General features: G+C 29.4%; 1 protein-coding gene across 3 annotated transcripts; it reads right to left on the bottom strand.

Annotated features, from left to right (window-relative positions):
• Positions 1-2,186: 2,186 nt before the first annotated feature.
• LOC121214658 (prolyl 4-hydroxylase 1) lies at positions 2,187-14,620 on the bottom strand. 3 transcript variants are annotated; one of them, XM_041088560.1, is made up of 12 exons: positions 14,477-14,620; positions 13,897-13,944; positions 13,397-13,465; positions 12,869-12,921; positions 12,282-12,347; positions 11,335-11,409; positions 10,772-10,846; positions 4,010-4,080; positions 3,882-3,933; positions 3,300-3,386; positions 3,011-3,103; positions 2,187-2,435 (listed from the first exon to the last, which is right to left on the bottom strand). In XM_041088560.1, the coding sequence occupies exons 1-12, from the start codon at positions 14,538-14,540 to the stop codon at positions 2,328-2,330; spliced, it is 861 nt and encodes a 286-aa protein (XP_040944494.1). In that variant the 5' UTR covers positions 14,541-14,620; the 3' UTR covers positions 2,187-2,327. The 3 variants fall into 3 exon arrangements, with proteins under 3 accessions (XP_040944494.1, XP_040944495.1, XP_040944496.1); XM_041088561.1 differs by lacking the exon at positions 12,282-12,347 and having other exon boundaries at positions 14,477-14,602; XM_041088562.1 differs by lacking the exon at positions 2,187-2,435 and having other exon boundaries at positions 3,007-3,093; positions 14,477-14,602.
• Between the last annotated feature and the right edge of the window lie 606 nt (positions 14,621-15,226).

Here is a 15,226-nt window from a genome sequence, read left to right as displayed (position 1 = left end):
TTAACGGAATTAGAATTAGGTTGAGAAAATAATTTAATTTAAAATTTTAATTCATTTAAATTTATTTAATAAATAATATTTATTTTGGGAAATAGAATAGCATGTATTGGATTTGATTAAATTATAAAGCGGTTAAAAGTCTAGGAATACAAGAGAGACCCGAATCCCCATTATAATACATATGAGGGGAGGCACACCCTATTAGCCACCCCTCTCTCCTAGTTCAACTAGGGGATGAGTTTAATATAAAAAAAACTAGGGGATGAGTTTTTTCTGTTAAATAAGTATTATTTGTATTCTACTAATTCAACTAGAGTTTAGCTTCCTCTCCCTATAAATATACGACACTAGTAGGGCTAACAAAACTTTAAGATATTATTACTATGCCCGAAAATAGTAAAAATTTATAAGTATAAATTATAATTTCTAAGAGTAATAGTTCTATCTATTTCCATGAGAGAGAGATTTACTTTCCTATTGAAAGTAAGAAAATTGTTTTTGGTTATGTGTTTGACCCAAAATTGTTCGAGCACATGCTCGAAGTAGTTCGTGGTGCAAGAATACCAGAGAAGGTTGTTCGGTTAAAAGCTGGGACCGTTTAGGACCCGTCTCACTCAAAACACAAATATTATTTTGAAAAAAATATTTATTGTTATAAATATCATAAATCAATTCAGTTTTCAATTCTTTTATTTTTCTGCTGAGCAAAAAAAAAAAAAATTTAAACTAGATTTTTTCAATCAAGGAGAAGGCTTGAAGTAGAGCCTTGTCTCATGACTACTTCTATTAGTAGCCTAATATAAGGTGTGGGTTGAATGTGGCTACATTGGGGTCGATGAATTTGAGAAATTAGAATCATTAAATGAAATTATATTTGATGTGACAATTGTCCCTCATGGTATTATAAGGATGCCCCTTCCTTATTTACATTTTTATCTAGGCGTAGAGGTATAAAAATAGTATTTTTTTTTAATTTGACATATATATATATTAAATAGAATTATATGTTGTTTGCTAGTATAATTTATATATTTTTAATTTTTATTAATTAATTTCTCATACATTTTGACATATTAAATATTTAATTAAATTTATTATAATTATTATAAATTATTTGTACTACTTTTAATTATATTATAAACTATTTATCATATTAATTATTTATAATCAGTTAATGGCCAAGAAATATATGTTTAATGTTGGAGAGAATAACCCAACAAATATAGAATGTTAGAATAATGAAATAAAAGTATATACAATGTTTATTTTTCTTGTTAATTCTATTAGTAATCATATTGTCATATAATTTTTTAGGGCGAATTACCCAAAAATGCTTATTTTTAACCATAATTATTAGATTAGGCCGATTTTTTGCAAAATTTATTGGATTAGACCGATTTTGGACAAAAAAAAGGGAAAACTTGTTCAACTAAGCAAGTTTTCAATGAATATAACAGGGAAACACTTTCAACTAGACGCGTTTTTAAATTTGGGCAAATTGTTAAATGTTAGTGTTATTATCATTCAGTCCTGGGTTTCATTTTTCTCCTACTCATATTTTTATTTTTTTTATTTCATGTTGTTTTAAACCTTTTAAATTTTTAATTAATTTTTTTAACATAGTACTTCTTTAGAAGGTTAGATAGTTACAAATAAATCATTGATTCTCGTGTTCAATTTTTTTCCTATTCAGATTTATATTTTTATTATATGTTGCTTCAAACTTTTTAAAATTTTAATTAACTTTTTTTAACATATTAGTTCTTTAGATGGTTAGATAGCTACAATTACATCATCAAGTCGGAGGTTCAATTACTTTTATAAGCATATTAATGTATTTTTTTATTTCATATTATTTTAAGCTTTTTCTAAAATTAAATGCTAATATCATCTACGTGACAATTCACATGTATATCACCTCAACAAAGTTAAAAAAAATGTTAACATTTACATTTATTTTAAAGTGATTTGATAAAAAATGTAAGTTTAAGGATTAAAAGAGACAAAAAGTTAAATACATGGCTAAAATAACTTTTTTATAAAATTGGAGGGTCAAAAAAAATTATTATACCATCTTTAAACAATAAAAATGAATTGCGAGACTGATTTGAAAAAAAACATTATATAAATTACTAGGTATGTTGTTCCAATGGCTTTTTCATATCTGACTTACGGGTACTGGCATGGGATACAATTCTCAAAAATAATATTATGAAAATCTTTTTAAAAAAAATTATTCGTGCAAGTTATACCCGTATCCGATATCTAATCTGAATCCAAGATAAATTTCTATACATAGGTGGAGAAAGATGGTTAAGAATTTAAAATTAAGAAATAGGTTTTTTCCTCATCCATTTTGTTGCTGACCATTTCTCACCTGACAAAACCGCGCATCCTCCATGCAAGCTATTTGGATCGGACTGCCCGTCGAGTCCCTAACGGAAGTAAGCAATGCAAACAACAACAAAGATAACCAAATCAGAGAAATCTTACTAAATCACTTCAAACTTAAGGTATCCTACTAGGTACCGTTTCTAGTATGAGATATTGGACAATGCAATCAAATACAGACCATGTGTTTAATGCAACATCTCGATACGGCAAATTCCAACAAGAACAATACACTTCCCTAATGTCCAGAAACATTTACCAGAACCAAAAATATTGTTTATCTTGATTTCCAGTCTAATCTCACAAGGGCTATGTTTCGAACTTTTTTATACGAAAACTAAAAGTAGCAAAGGTATTTTCCATATTCTAGTCTGATTACATGATGTATAACCCTCGATATATTCAGCACAGAAACCACATAACAAGTAGCTAAACTGAAACATGAAACCTCATGAGGCGTAATGTAAATAACTATTAGTCTATTTTCCTAAATATTTTTAATTTCTATTTTTTTTTCTCCATTGATGGTTGAATTATCCAGTCCAACCAGAATCTGAAAATCTGATGGTTTTGACTTTCAATCCAATATTTTAAATACATTGAGAAGAACGAAACAAACCATGCTCCAGAAAAGTACGGCATCTCCTTTGATCGGTTTTATTGACATCCCTTTAACAACCTTCCCACCACAGCTACAATCGCCTGTACCAGCCTGAGATTACATAACACACTTAAAAAATAATGCAAGGTAAAGCACCCTATGTTGCTCAGATTCTTTATTTTTTGGAACAGTATTCGTGTTCAATGCTCATGTCTAAAATATGAATATAGGATATGGATACATGAAAAACCTTAGAAAGGTACACATCAATTCATTGTATCTTTTTTTTAATGAAAGAAGGAATTACCCTAGGGAAATATGTTTCTCCTCCTTCAACATCATCACTAAGATACATAAGCATAGTTGCTATTCGTTGACTGCGCTTAATGTTAAACTGCATTAGTGGCAAAGGAAATGGATCAAGATTCCACCATATCACGAGAACAGATATAAATCTAATTCCGACCAATAGATAGACTACGTTTGATGTAATCAAGCCAAGTTAGATCAAAGCTATAAGAAATTTGGATTCAAGTTCAACTTAAATTTCAAGGCTTGAAGTTGGACTTGAACTCAAATTGATATAAATATCGCCTGAGGTTTGCTCAATTAAGCTTTGACTAAACTCATTTAACTAATAAAAAATGAGCTAAATTCTCATACTTGACTCCAAGCTTGATTATTTGTGCTTGAAGTTGAGTACTTTTTAATACGAATTAAAAATACAAAAGCCCAATTAGACTCACAAGCTGCTCAAGTTAAACATTAGGATACTCAAACTCAACGCCACAATGACTGAACTTCTCAAGCTGAACCCAAGTAACTTATGAGCACAAATGTCTAGTTTATACCACTAACCAAGTCAATTTGAGAAAAACATATCACTTACAGGATCAGAAAAGTAATCATGGTGGGGCTTGTAAAACTGATCCTTTTCATACCTGTGATGCATTAGATGTTATTCTGTTTTCATGCTTTTTCAGAAATATTTTACACATAATATGTCATTAACCAAACCTTAAAACTTGGATTTGCTCCCCATGTTCAGCTGGTATTTGAGAAAACACTGAAATCCGCTTTTCAATTGCCTTGAGATTAAAAGAAACAAAAAGTTAGGAGAACACTTGATTACACAATTTATTAAGCAATTGGAGAGGATAGATGTAAACAACAGCTTGAAATGTTAGAAATGGAAACCTATCATGCATATTGAAACTATACATACGAATATGTGACTGTCATCCAAGTCCAAGTACCATAGAATGCATCCAAAATCTAAAACATAAGGATAAGAATTTATATTGGAGAGAAGAACTGCATCTGACAACCATGTCCAACACATTTAGATAATAGCTATTGAGAATCTGACACATAGACCCATGTCGAATGTCGAATGCATATGGGTATCCAACACATCCAAATCCAATTAACATTGACAATATAAATTTGGTATCATCATTTATATGCCAATTTGGACCAATGCTTGTACGCTTTACCCCTTAGCTACTAATAAATACCTTCTACTACATTACTCTTTTACTTTTTTTTTATTTTTCTTGAAGTACTCAAGTCTAACATGTTTGGAAATGGGTATGAGAGTGCAATCTTCCTTACACATCAGAAAATATATAAAAGCTGAGGATACCCATGTCGAATGCATACTCATTTTAGAGATTAGAAGATATCTTTTGTAATCTTTAACCTTAGGTAATTGATATCCCTTGATATTAAGATCCATTTAATTTAGGAGACAAACCTCTTAAGATTTAGTTTCTGTTCCTTTTTGTGTATAATAATTTCCCATAAATATTTTGATGTAATATACTGCTATAGAATGAATAAAAAATTGTCTCGTTCACTCAACTCTTTATGGCATCAGAGCTAGAACAAAATTTCCCATTGTCTATAGCTGAAACAGTCATTTCTAAAAGTAGTAGACCAGCATCAACAAAAGAGAGAACCATGAGCTTGAGGGAGATCCATCTCATCATTCATTGCAGCTGACCCTTCATAAGCTGAATTAAAAAAAAAAAAAAACTACCTGGAATGGGAACAATCCGTGAAGTTGGCCATTGATGGGAGGGGAAGCTTGAATATCCGACAGGGCATAAGAAGAAACCAGAAGAAGATGACAAACGGATAGGTGGATGGTGGTCCAAGAATTCTATGATCTTTGCTCGGCTAATTAACTCCATGGAACCTTCAATAGGTGAACCTTATCTTTGTCTTCCTATTGCAAAGATGTTTAGGAGGGTATGAGAGAAACCTATTTAAACTTTGAAATTTTTTCTAAAATATTTGAACAAAAACCAAGCTATGGAGGACTAGACAAGGAGATAGAGAAGTTACAAAATATTAGAATGAAATGGTGTCACTATGGCAAGAATTAGATCGCTGTTATAATAATGAATGAGATAGTTCTTTAGATGGTATAAGATTCATGAAAAAAAGAAAAAAAGTGATAGAGTCTATCTTTTCTTAGATAGGTTAAATCAAGATTATAATGAAGTGAGAGTTAGAATCCTTGGGAAAAAAACCATTACCTTCTATTAGAGAAGCCTTTCTGAAATTAGAAGAGATGAATCTAGGAGAAAAGTCAAGTTAAAACTTGACCTTGATCACAAACTTGTCATTGAAAATTCTACACTAGCTACAATAAGAAATGACTTTGACAATGATAGGAAAATAAACTATAGCGTGACCATTGTAAAAAATTGTAATGACCCGAAATTCAGTGTTGTCGGATATTGTTGTTTCGAGACCTTGTTTTCATAAATCGAGTCTGTAAATATTAAATAGGGATATTTATGAAGTTAGTATATAAATGAATTGGAATCCGATTAAGTAATTTAGCCGAAAATGTGGCAGTATGCACAAAGACCAATAATGATATTATTGTAATTACATACTTATTTTACCTTATTTATTAATATAAGCCATTGTCATTATTATTTCAGTTTCTTTTTCTGTATATATAAATAAACTGAATTGTAATAAAGTCCTAAGAATAATATGATTATTCTTAAAAAGTCTTTAGTCAAGTATCATTGTGAGTTTGAACAACAATAATGCATTGAAACTGATGTGTAGATGATTGATGACAAAGTGTTGTTATTGACATAAGGATGTCAAAATCAATATATGAGTATATGTTAGAGAACAACATATTGAATTGACCCGCTATGAGTATGTTTATTGGATTATTATGTAATAGTCACAATATTACTCTAAGGGATAACTATATATATGATCCTCAGGCTTGAGATCATCATTGTCCCAACATCATGAGTTGTATATTTTGACACAGTCAAACATCTATCATAACAGGTTATACTATAAAGACTGATGTTGGGTATGCCACAATCTAATTACTACATATTCATGTTAAACTGCATGATTTAGTAATGAGATAAGCATATAATACTTGTATGAGTTAAATTGTGGTGATTAATATGTAATATCAAGAAAGAAGACTAAATTAAATGAAATAGAAAATAACATGATTTAATTGATATGTGGTACCTGGTATGAAATTAAGTTAAAGCATGTTATATGTTGTATTGAAATGGTAAATTGATGATGAATTGAGAATGATGGAATGTGAATTGAATTATGTGATGATATTGGAAATTGGTTATCCTATTAACTGTACGGGTTTATACTTCGGTTTGACCAATTATGCACTTAGTATATTTGCTTTGGTTTATCCGATTGTGCACTTACGTGCCTGTATTTTCAGGCTTAGATTATTTTGGATTCAGATCGGGCCCAACAGATTCTGACAATTCAAATAATTTCAAATATTCAAATTATAAATATTTTAATTTTGAATATAATAATTCATTTTACTTTTATGATGATAACACAATCCAAATTTATCTTATAAAAAATATTTTATATATATTTAGTAGAAATATTTTATATAAAATAATTAAAGTTATTATATGTCACATTTATGATTATAGGATATGTATATGAATTTCAAAATATTTTTTATTACTGATGTTATTAATATTTCATAACAAACCATATTTAATTATTTTTTATAATTATAACACCAATTATTATATTATTAAATTAATATATTATATCATTATATATTTTATATTATCATTAAATTTAAATTTAAATTTTATAGAATAGAATAATTATTAGTTTTATATATATTATACATATATAATTATTGAATTAAAAACATGTTATATTCAATTAACATTTAAAAATTTATTCCACTTTATAATTTAACATAAAAATTTATTATTAATTACTTTTGCTATTAATAAAATTTTAATATATGTAATATTTATGAATACATCTTCATAAAATAAATAATTAACATTTATTTATATGTTATTTTTATTTAGAGTAATATATAATATAATTATATTAATTATTAATGCCTATTTCAGATGTTGAGCTATAAATTCAAGCCTTTTCAAGCTTCGAATTGAATTTATCTTGAGCTTGGGATAAATTAGTCTCGAACTTGGATCCTTCCCGACTCAGACTTTCTCAAGATTGAGCTTTATCAAGCTCAAGTTTTCTCAAACTTGGATCGTTATGTGTTCAAATCGACATGGTTAAACTTTCGGGCTCAAGCCTATCACACCCTATGTTTAGGATAACAAGTGATTTACCTTTGAAGGTATTTGGATGTAGTTTGTTCATATTCATGGTAGAAACTGTGGGAAGTTAAATCCTAAGGCTTGAAAACGTGTTTTTGTAGGATATGCATTAACACAAAAAGATACAAGTGCTATGATTGACAAACAAAAAGAATACTTGTTTCAATATATATTACCTTCTTTGAAAAGCTTCTAACTCTCTTGAAAAGCTTTTGAGCCAAAGATTCAAATAAGTATTGAATCACACGATAGCTTAGATAAAGACCTTGTAGAACCATCTCATAACTTTACTAGAGATGAGAACAATGTTCAAACAAACACCAAGGCATTGCTTGTTTATTCAAGGAGGAATTAGAGTCAAGGAAATGAGATGGACCTTACTCAACACTGCCAAGAATCTACATCCCAGATTGTTCATGATGTTAGGGAATTCTTATAAGGGATAATGTCACATTTGATATACTTGTACTTTCATAAAATGTTCAACACGGTACCTGTACTTTGAAAATGTCCTATGTAGCATCTGAACTATCAATGTGTTCTATAATGATACATGTACTTTCATAAAATGTCCAATGTGGTACCAGAACTATCAATATGTGTTTTATTATGGTACATAATGTTAACACCGTCAGTGAATTGCTAAATCAACCAATGAAAATTTGATACAAATTTTTTTTCCAAAATATCAAGTTCATATGGATAATATAACATTATATGAAAAACTAAATAAAAATTTAAATTAAAAACAAATAACTAAACATATGGTAAATAAAAAAGAAATGAATGCTAAATTTACATAAGCAAAAACATCATCTTCTCCATTTAAGTAAATTAATAGTCATCTTCTCCAAAGAGTTTTCCATTTGAAATTATATTTTTTATTAACCATGGAAGTACATGTACTTTCATGTAAATTTAGTATTTTCTTTTTTGTTAACTATATGCTTAGTTATTTGTTTTTAAAATTTAATTTATTGTTTTATTTAGCTTTCACATAACATTATATTATTCATTTGGACTTGATGATTTGAGAACAAAAAATTTACGCATCAAATTTTCATTGACTGGTTTAGCAATTCACTAACGCAATAACACCAACATAATAAAACACACATTGATAGTTCAAGTACCACATTGGACATTTTGAAAGTACAGATACTATATTGGACATTTTATGAAAGTGCAGGTACCAAATGTGACATTATCCCTTCTTATAATGACCCCCTAGTTACTAAGTCAAATATTACTAAGTCTAATCTTGTATCTAATCCTAATCTCCCGATTGCCAAAAGGAAAAGAGTGAGGAGCTGTGTTAAATACACTTTGTCCAATTTTGTTTCTTACAAAAATTTGTCACTTGCTTTTTTCTCTTTTACCTCACAACTAGCTATTGTGAAGATTCCTAAGAATATACAAGATGCCCTAAAGGTTCCATATTGGAGAGAGCCTATCTACAAGGAGGTGAAAGCTCTTATAAAGAATAACATGCAGCAAATTGTAGAGTTACCAAAGGGAAAGAAGACGGTTGAATGCAAATGGGTTTTCACAATCAAGTTCAAAACAGATAGGTCGATTGAAAGATACAATTTGAGGTTGGTTACTAAAGCTTTCACACAAACCTATGGGATTGACTAACAAGAGATCTTTGCACCAGTAGCCAAGTTGAATACTGTCAGAGTTCTTTCAATTGCAGTGAATCTTGATTCGCCTCTTCAGTAGCTAGATCAGGAAAATGTGTTCCTCAATAGGGATCTAAATGAGGAAGTTTCTATGGATTCACCGCCTGGATTTGAAAAAGAATTTGAAGCAAAGATGTGCAAATTAAGGAAGTCCTTGTATGGTTTAAAACAATCACCTACAACTTGGTTCGAGAGATTTATCATGTTCATTATTCCCAAGGGCAAGCTAATCATACTATGTTGTTTGTAAAACACTCAAATGAGGGGAAGATTGCTATTCTTATTGTATGAGTTGTTGATATCATCCTCATAGGAGATGATGAAGCAAAATTGAAGCTATTGAAGCAAAAATTGGCCTCTGGATTTGAGATCAAGGACTTAGGAAGCTAGTGGTAATTTTTGGGCATGAATATAGCTCATTCAAAAAGAGGTTTGGTTGTTTTATAGGAAAAAAAATATGTGGATGACTTACTTAAAAGAACTAGAATAAGTCAATGCAAGCCAACAGTGACACCAATTGATGTTAATCTAAAGTTTGGAAACAAAGAAGGGAAACTACTCGATGTGGTGAGTTAATTCATGCACTCACCACATGAAGAACACCTTGAGGCAGTCTAACTTATATTGAGATATCTAAAAGGTTCTCCAGGAGAAGAGTCATTTTTGGGGAAAAATGAGCAGCGAGGTATCAAAGTTTACATAGACATAGATTGAGCAAGTTCGATTCATATAGAAGATCCACCACAGGCTACTGTACATTTGTTTGGGGAAATTTAGTGACTTGGAGAAGCAAAAATCAAAGTGCCATTGCTTGTAGCAATGTTGAAGCATAATATCGATCTATGGCTCATGGGATTTATGAAATAATGTTGCTAAAGAAGATATTGGAAGAATTGAAGAAATCTACAACCATGCCTATAAAGCTCTATTGTGATAACAAGGCTGCAATTAGTATGGCTCATAATCCAGTTCAACATGACAGAACAAAGCATGTTGAGATTGACTGACACCTCATCAAAGAGAAGATTTAAGCCGGAATGATTTGCTTACCTTTTATCCCAACTTCATAACAAGTTGCAGATATCCTTACCCAAAGATTGTCAAAGTCATTTTTCGAGTACTTAATTAACAAGTTGGGCATAATAGATATCTATGCACCAACTTGAGGGGGAGTGTAGAGATTAGAAGAAATCTTTAGTAATTTTTTACCTTGGGTAATTGATACCCCTTGATATTAGGATCCATTTATTTAGGAGACAAATCCCTTAAATTTAGGATTTAGTTTCTGTCTTTTTTGTGTATAATATCTTCTTAAAAATATTATGATGTAATATACTGCTGTAGAATAAATAAAAAAACTTCTCTTTCCCTCAATTTTTCACTCATATCCAATGATCATCTCCAAATCCAAGTAAAGTCGAAAACATCGAGAATGCAAATTTATATTGGAGAAAAGTAACTAGAAATCTAACCTGTATCATTGGATACTTTCTTTCATTTGGCCTCAAGAACATACCAGAGCTTGTCCTGACCTTACTCTTAATTCCCTGAGAAACAAAGGCTATTTATTAAGTAAGGTCAATTCTTACATTGAAAAAAAGTTATCAAAGGTAAGAATAGAACCAACAATTCATGTGTTCATTTCATGTTTATGTATATTTTAAGTATCATTATCATGTAAGATCAATTATTACCTTGGTTGATATGCTCTCAATCAAGATTTCTCAATTTCAATGTAAGAGAAGATCTCCCATCATGAATTTCCAAGTGAACTTCAAAAATGGGATACTTTACACAAACGATACATACTTAAATTCAACATTTAGATCTGATTCTTTATTTTACTTTAAGTATTCATGTCCAACACATATTTGGACATATGTACAAGGAAATGGCACTCTAAATGCATAAGAACACTTGGGAAAAAAATAAACATACTCATAATGGACCCACCCATTTTCGAAGCTCAAATCCAAGTTCAAGTAATATAATGAGGCACCACAAATTCAAGGAAAGGAAAAGAAGAGAAATGTACCATCCCAGTTTTTGCATCCACCACAGTAGAAACTTGAAGCCGAGGGAGGGCAATGGCTTTAAGGTAGTCGCATTCCTGCAGAGATCATCAAGGATGAAGCCAAAAATTCTATATTGTAGTGTTGAGACAAAAAAAACTTATCAAATTACAACTTTTTTAGCCAAAATATTTTCTTTTACTATCTTCTAAGTATAGAACTACCAAAAATTAAAAAATTTTTGAAGGCAATGCAAAAGGAATAGAGGCAAGCAAGCATGGAGATCATAACATAATAGTAAAAAGTCTATCATGCTAAGTTAGCAAAGTAATCCAAACTTATTGGGTTCGGATCTGATCCAACTCAATCCTATAAGGGCATTTTTCTCAAAAATCGAGTTTGGGGGCAGGGCAGGTTTTAATTAAAATTTTCAAGATTGGATTAAGGTCAAGCTTAGATCAGATTTGTCCTATCCTGAAATATGAACTAAAATGCTTCTCTTTTACTCTTGTAACTATTTATATATTTTTTAATTAAGCATTTTTCTTAATTTTTATTAGATTTTATAATACTTATTTGATTATTCTTATATTTTAATTAGCATTTTTATTTTTTTGTAAAGTTGATATAAAGTATTATGTAGGCTTTAGGGATGGGGTGAGAAGTTTTTCCATTTCAGAGTAAGGTTTGGGAGTTCAAATATTAATTACAATTGGACTTGGCATGAAAGCAAAGTTGGGATCGAGATGAGAAAAAAAGTCAGTTCATCTTGCTCCATTATCATCCCAACTATACGTCTGACATGGATATGATCAAACTTTTTAAAGGTTTTCAATGTATCTAAAGATCCTCGAAAGTAATATTTTCGTTGTCATATGTTGGACAAAAATATTGAATACAAAACTTAAGAAAAAAAAAAGGACAAATAGAATAAGATAAGATACATAACAGAATAACATAAAATATATACCTCGTTGCTAAGGAAATTATGAAGTACTATAATTCGAGGAGACCAGCTAATTATTTCAGGTTTGACCTACATCAAAAAATAAAAATAAAAATTTAATAAATTTTTCTTTTCCATTTAAAAAAAGTGTAAGAAGAATCATCTTCCAGATCAATTTTATTTTACACAACATAAAAGACATATAAAAAATCAATCCTACAAAGTAGAATTAAATCGAGCGAGCTCAAGTAGATTGATCTTTATTTTGAACAGAATTTGAGTTTTAAAAATAAAACTCTATCCAGCTCAAGTCAAGCTTAGAGCCTCAAATTTTTGAGTCATGCTCAAGCTTGAGCTTCTAATAGCTTAAACCTTGACTCAATTATTCTTCTACTAGATATATTAGAGTTATATTAGAGTTGTACGACACACTCAAAAAAAAAAAAACTGCTAACACAACACAAATATATGAAAATGTCAAAATATTCATAATCCAGATTCTTGGCATGTCAAAGGTTTTAAAAATTAAAGAATATCTTAAACGCAATTATTAAACTAGAAAATATGAAACACGACATGAATATACGAATGCTTAAGTGTAAGAAACATACATATCCAAGACGCAAAATTTCTGCTTCTTGATCACCACGCCAATGACTCAAACCTGAAATTTTAAAATATGGCTAGAACTTAAAAGATTCTTCATCCAAAGTTCAATTATGCTGAAAAACATTCAATTACTTTATTGTTTGAGAACAATGAAGAATAGATGTTACTAGACCTCAAATGTGAGTGCCTGGTATGTGTTTAGTATGGATATGATCAAAAAAATTTCTATATATTTGGAGGATCATACTTTTGTATCCATGTCTGGATGTGCTGAAAACGAGTGTCAGATATAGATTCTTCAAGGAAGATAAAGATTCGGAATAGTAAGGTAAGAACCTCTGTTACTTAGACTCGGGTGCATGCCAAATATGAGTATGTATTCAACACTAGTATAGGCAGATTTTTCTGAACTTTTCATATATTTGGAAGATCTTTGATGGTCAATACTCATATCACATGAGTATCAAAGACTGACAGTTAAAGAAAAAGAAAAATTAGAACAACATAGGTGAAGTAAGAACCGTACCAACCTATTGGCAACCTGAGATTACCGTCACTTTGCCTTGTATGCAGTTTTGTAGTAGGAAAGTGATAATTACCTATAAAAGAAGAGAGGAGAATTTTAAAAACATAAAAATTAAGGGAAGAAATATTCAAGATGATGCTAGCTAAAACATTACAAAAGTTGCACTTTCCTATGATTTAGATTCAAATGTAAGTGTCAGATAGAAATGTGTCTGCAGCCCTTCTCTTATTTCTAGATTGCAACCGTTGTACCAATATATAGGAGAGATCCACTTAGGTTAATGTAAAACTAAGTTTAAACACTTGTATAATTTTCTATATGATTTATATTTTAACTAAAGGGTCATTGGATTTAGTAATATAACTCTTAAAGTTTCACATCATTCTAAGTCTCTATCATATTGGTCAAGAAAACTTTTTTAATAACATGAAAAAAATTGAAATACCACAATTGTTGCATGAGAAGTCATACAAACATATATATATATTGAATGATGAAAAATACCGTATGAATCTTCTAATCTTCGTATGAATGCTAGCTGAAACAAAGCACCTGCAATTTTCCCATATCATGAAAATTAATTTATGAAGAATAACAACAAATCTAAGCAGCAAAACAATTGAAAATCTATTCCATTGCTTCAATGCTAATACAAGTTTCAATGTCAGAATTGAAATTTCTCTCTTCAAACATAAAATACAAGTGATAATAATAAGAAATATTTCACAAATTCGCTCATGCCGAAACAAAAATATGATAAAATTATTTGAACGTAATCAATTAAAAATAAAAAACCAGCGAAAACCCCATTTCATGTCTCAACCAAATGCATCAATCTGTTGAGTTAAATCTCTGGTTTTCATGGTTTGGAAGATATATTTCAAGGAAGGAAAAAAAACCCATGAATTTAAAACTAAAAAAATGGTGGGAAATCAGACAACATTGATGAAAGAGAAAAGAACAAGAGATACCCCACCATTGGTGTTTGAAGTTGAAAGATTGAGAGATAATAGAACTTTTTTTTAAAAGGAAAATGTAAATTTGGAATTGGAATTGGAATTGGAATTGGGTGGAAATTACATACCGATAATCATTCCGACAGTAACAAAGGTTAATAAACCGAGAACGATCTTCATAGCAGGAGCCATCGCCTACGGAAGTTGCTTGTGTCGGACAAAAAAAAAACTGAGTTTGAACAGTTAAAAACTATTTTTTTTCTTATCGCATTAATAAAATTTTAATTTATCATTTAATTAAAAGGAAATTTATTTTAAATTTTTATGCCTATTTTATTATATTGATCAGTTATATATACATTTATTTTTATTTATTTATTAATTGTTTTATTGAATTGATGTAGTACAGATCACTAATTTAATTAAAAAATTAAAAAGTCTTTTCATAATTAAAATAATTTATATTATTTAAATATAATTTAATATTTTTATTAAAAAATATGTATGGTGATATTTGAATTTGGGCTAATTGTTGGGTTAGAAATATCTTTAATTTACCTATTAATTAAAATTTTGTTTTAATATTTTTGTACATTTCAATTTTTATTATTTATACTTTATTATCTCCATCAATTATATATATACATACTATTTGTTAAGTTTTTTATTGAGTTGGTTAATTGATGATGATCTCAGCTAAGAAAATTATAAAAATATATTTTCGTAAATAAAATGAATTATTTTAGTATATTTTAATTTTTTATTTAAAAATTAATAAAAATATGTAATTTGTGAAATTTGAACCTAGACTAATTAGGTAAAAAAAATATTTGATTTACCACTCAACTAAAGTTTTGTTTTAATATTTTTGTATATTC

This window comes from Gossypium hirsutum, chromosome D02, assembly GCF_007990345.1.
Source record: "Gossypium hirsutum isolate 1008001.06 chromosome D02, Gossypium_hirsutum_v2.1, whole genome shotgun sequence".
Lineage (NCBI taxonomy): Eukaryota > Viridiplantae > Streptophyta > Magnoliopsida > Malvales > Malvaceae > Gossypium > Gossypium hirsutum.
The sequence above is the reverse complement of the archived record's forward strand: the minus strand, read 5'-3'. Positions and strand labels throughout refer to the sequence as shown.

Coding starts and splice junctions, on each gene's coding strand:
- LOC121214658 (XM_041088560.1), bottom strand. CDS start 14,540: ATGGCTCCTGCTATGAAGATCGTTCTCGGTTTATTAACCTTTGTTACT. Junction 3,387..3,881: donor ATGATTACTTTTCTGATCCT/GTAAGTGATATG, acceptor CCACTAATGCAG/TTTAACATTAAGCGCAGTCA. Junction 3,104..3,299: donor GAGAAACATATTTCCCTAGG/GTAATTCCTTCT, acceptor ATGTAATCTCAG/GCTGGTACAGGCGATTGTAG.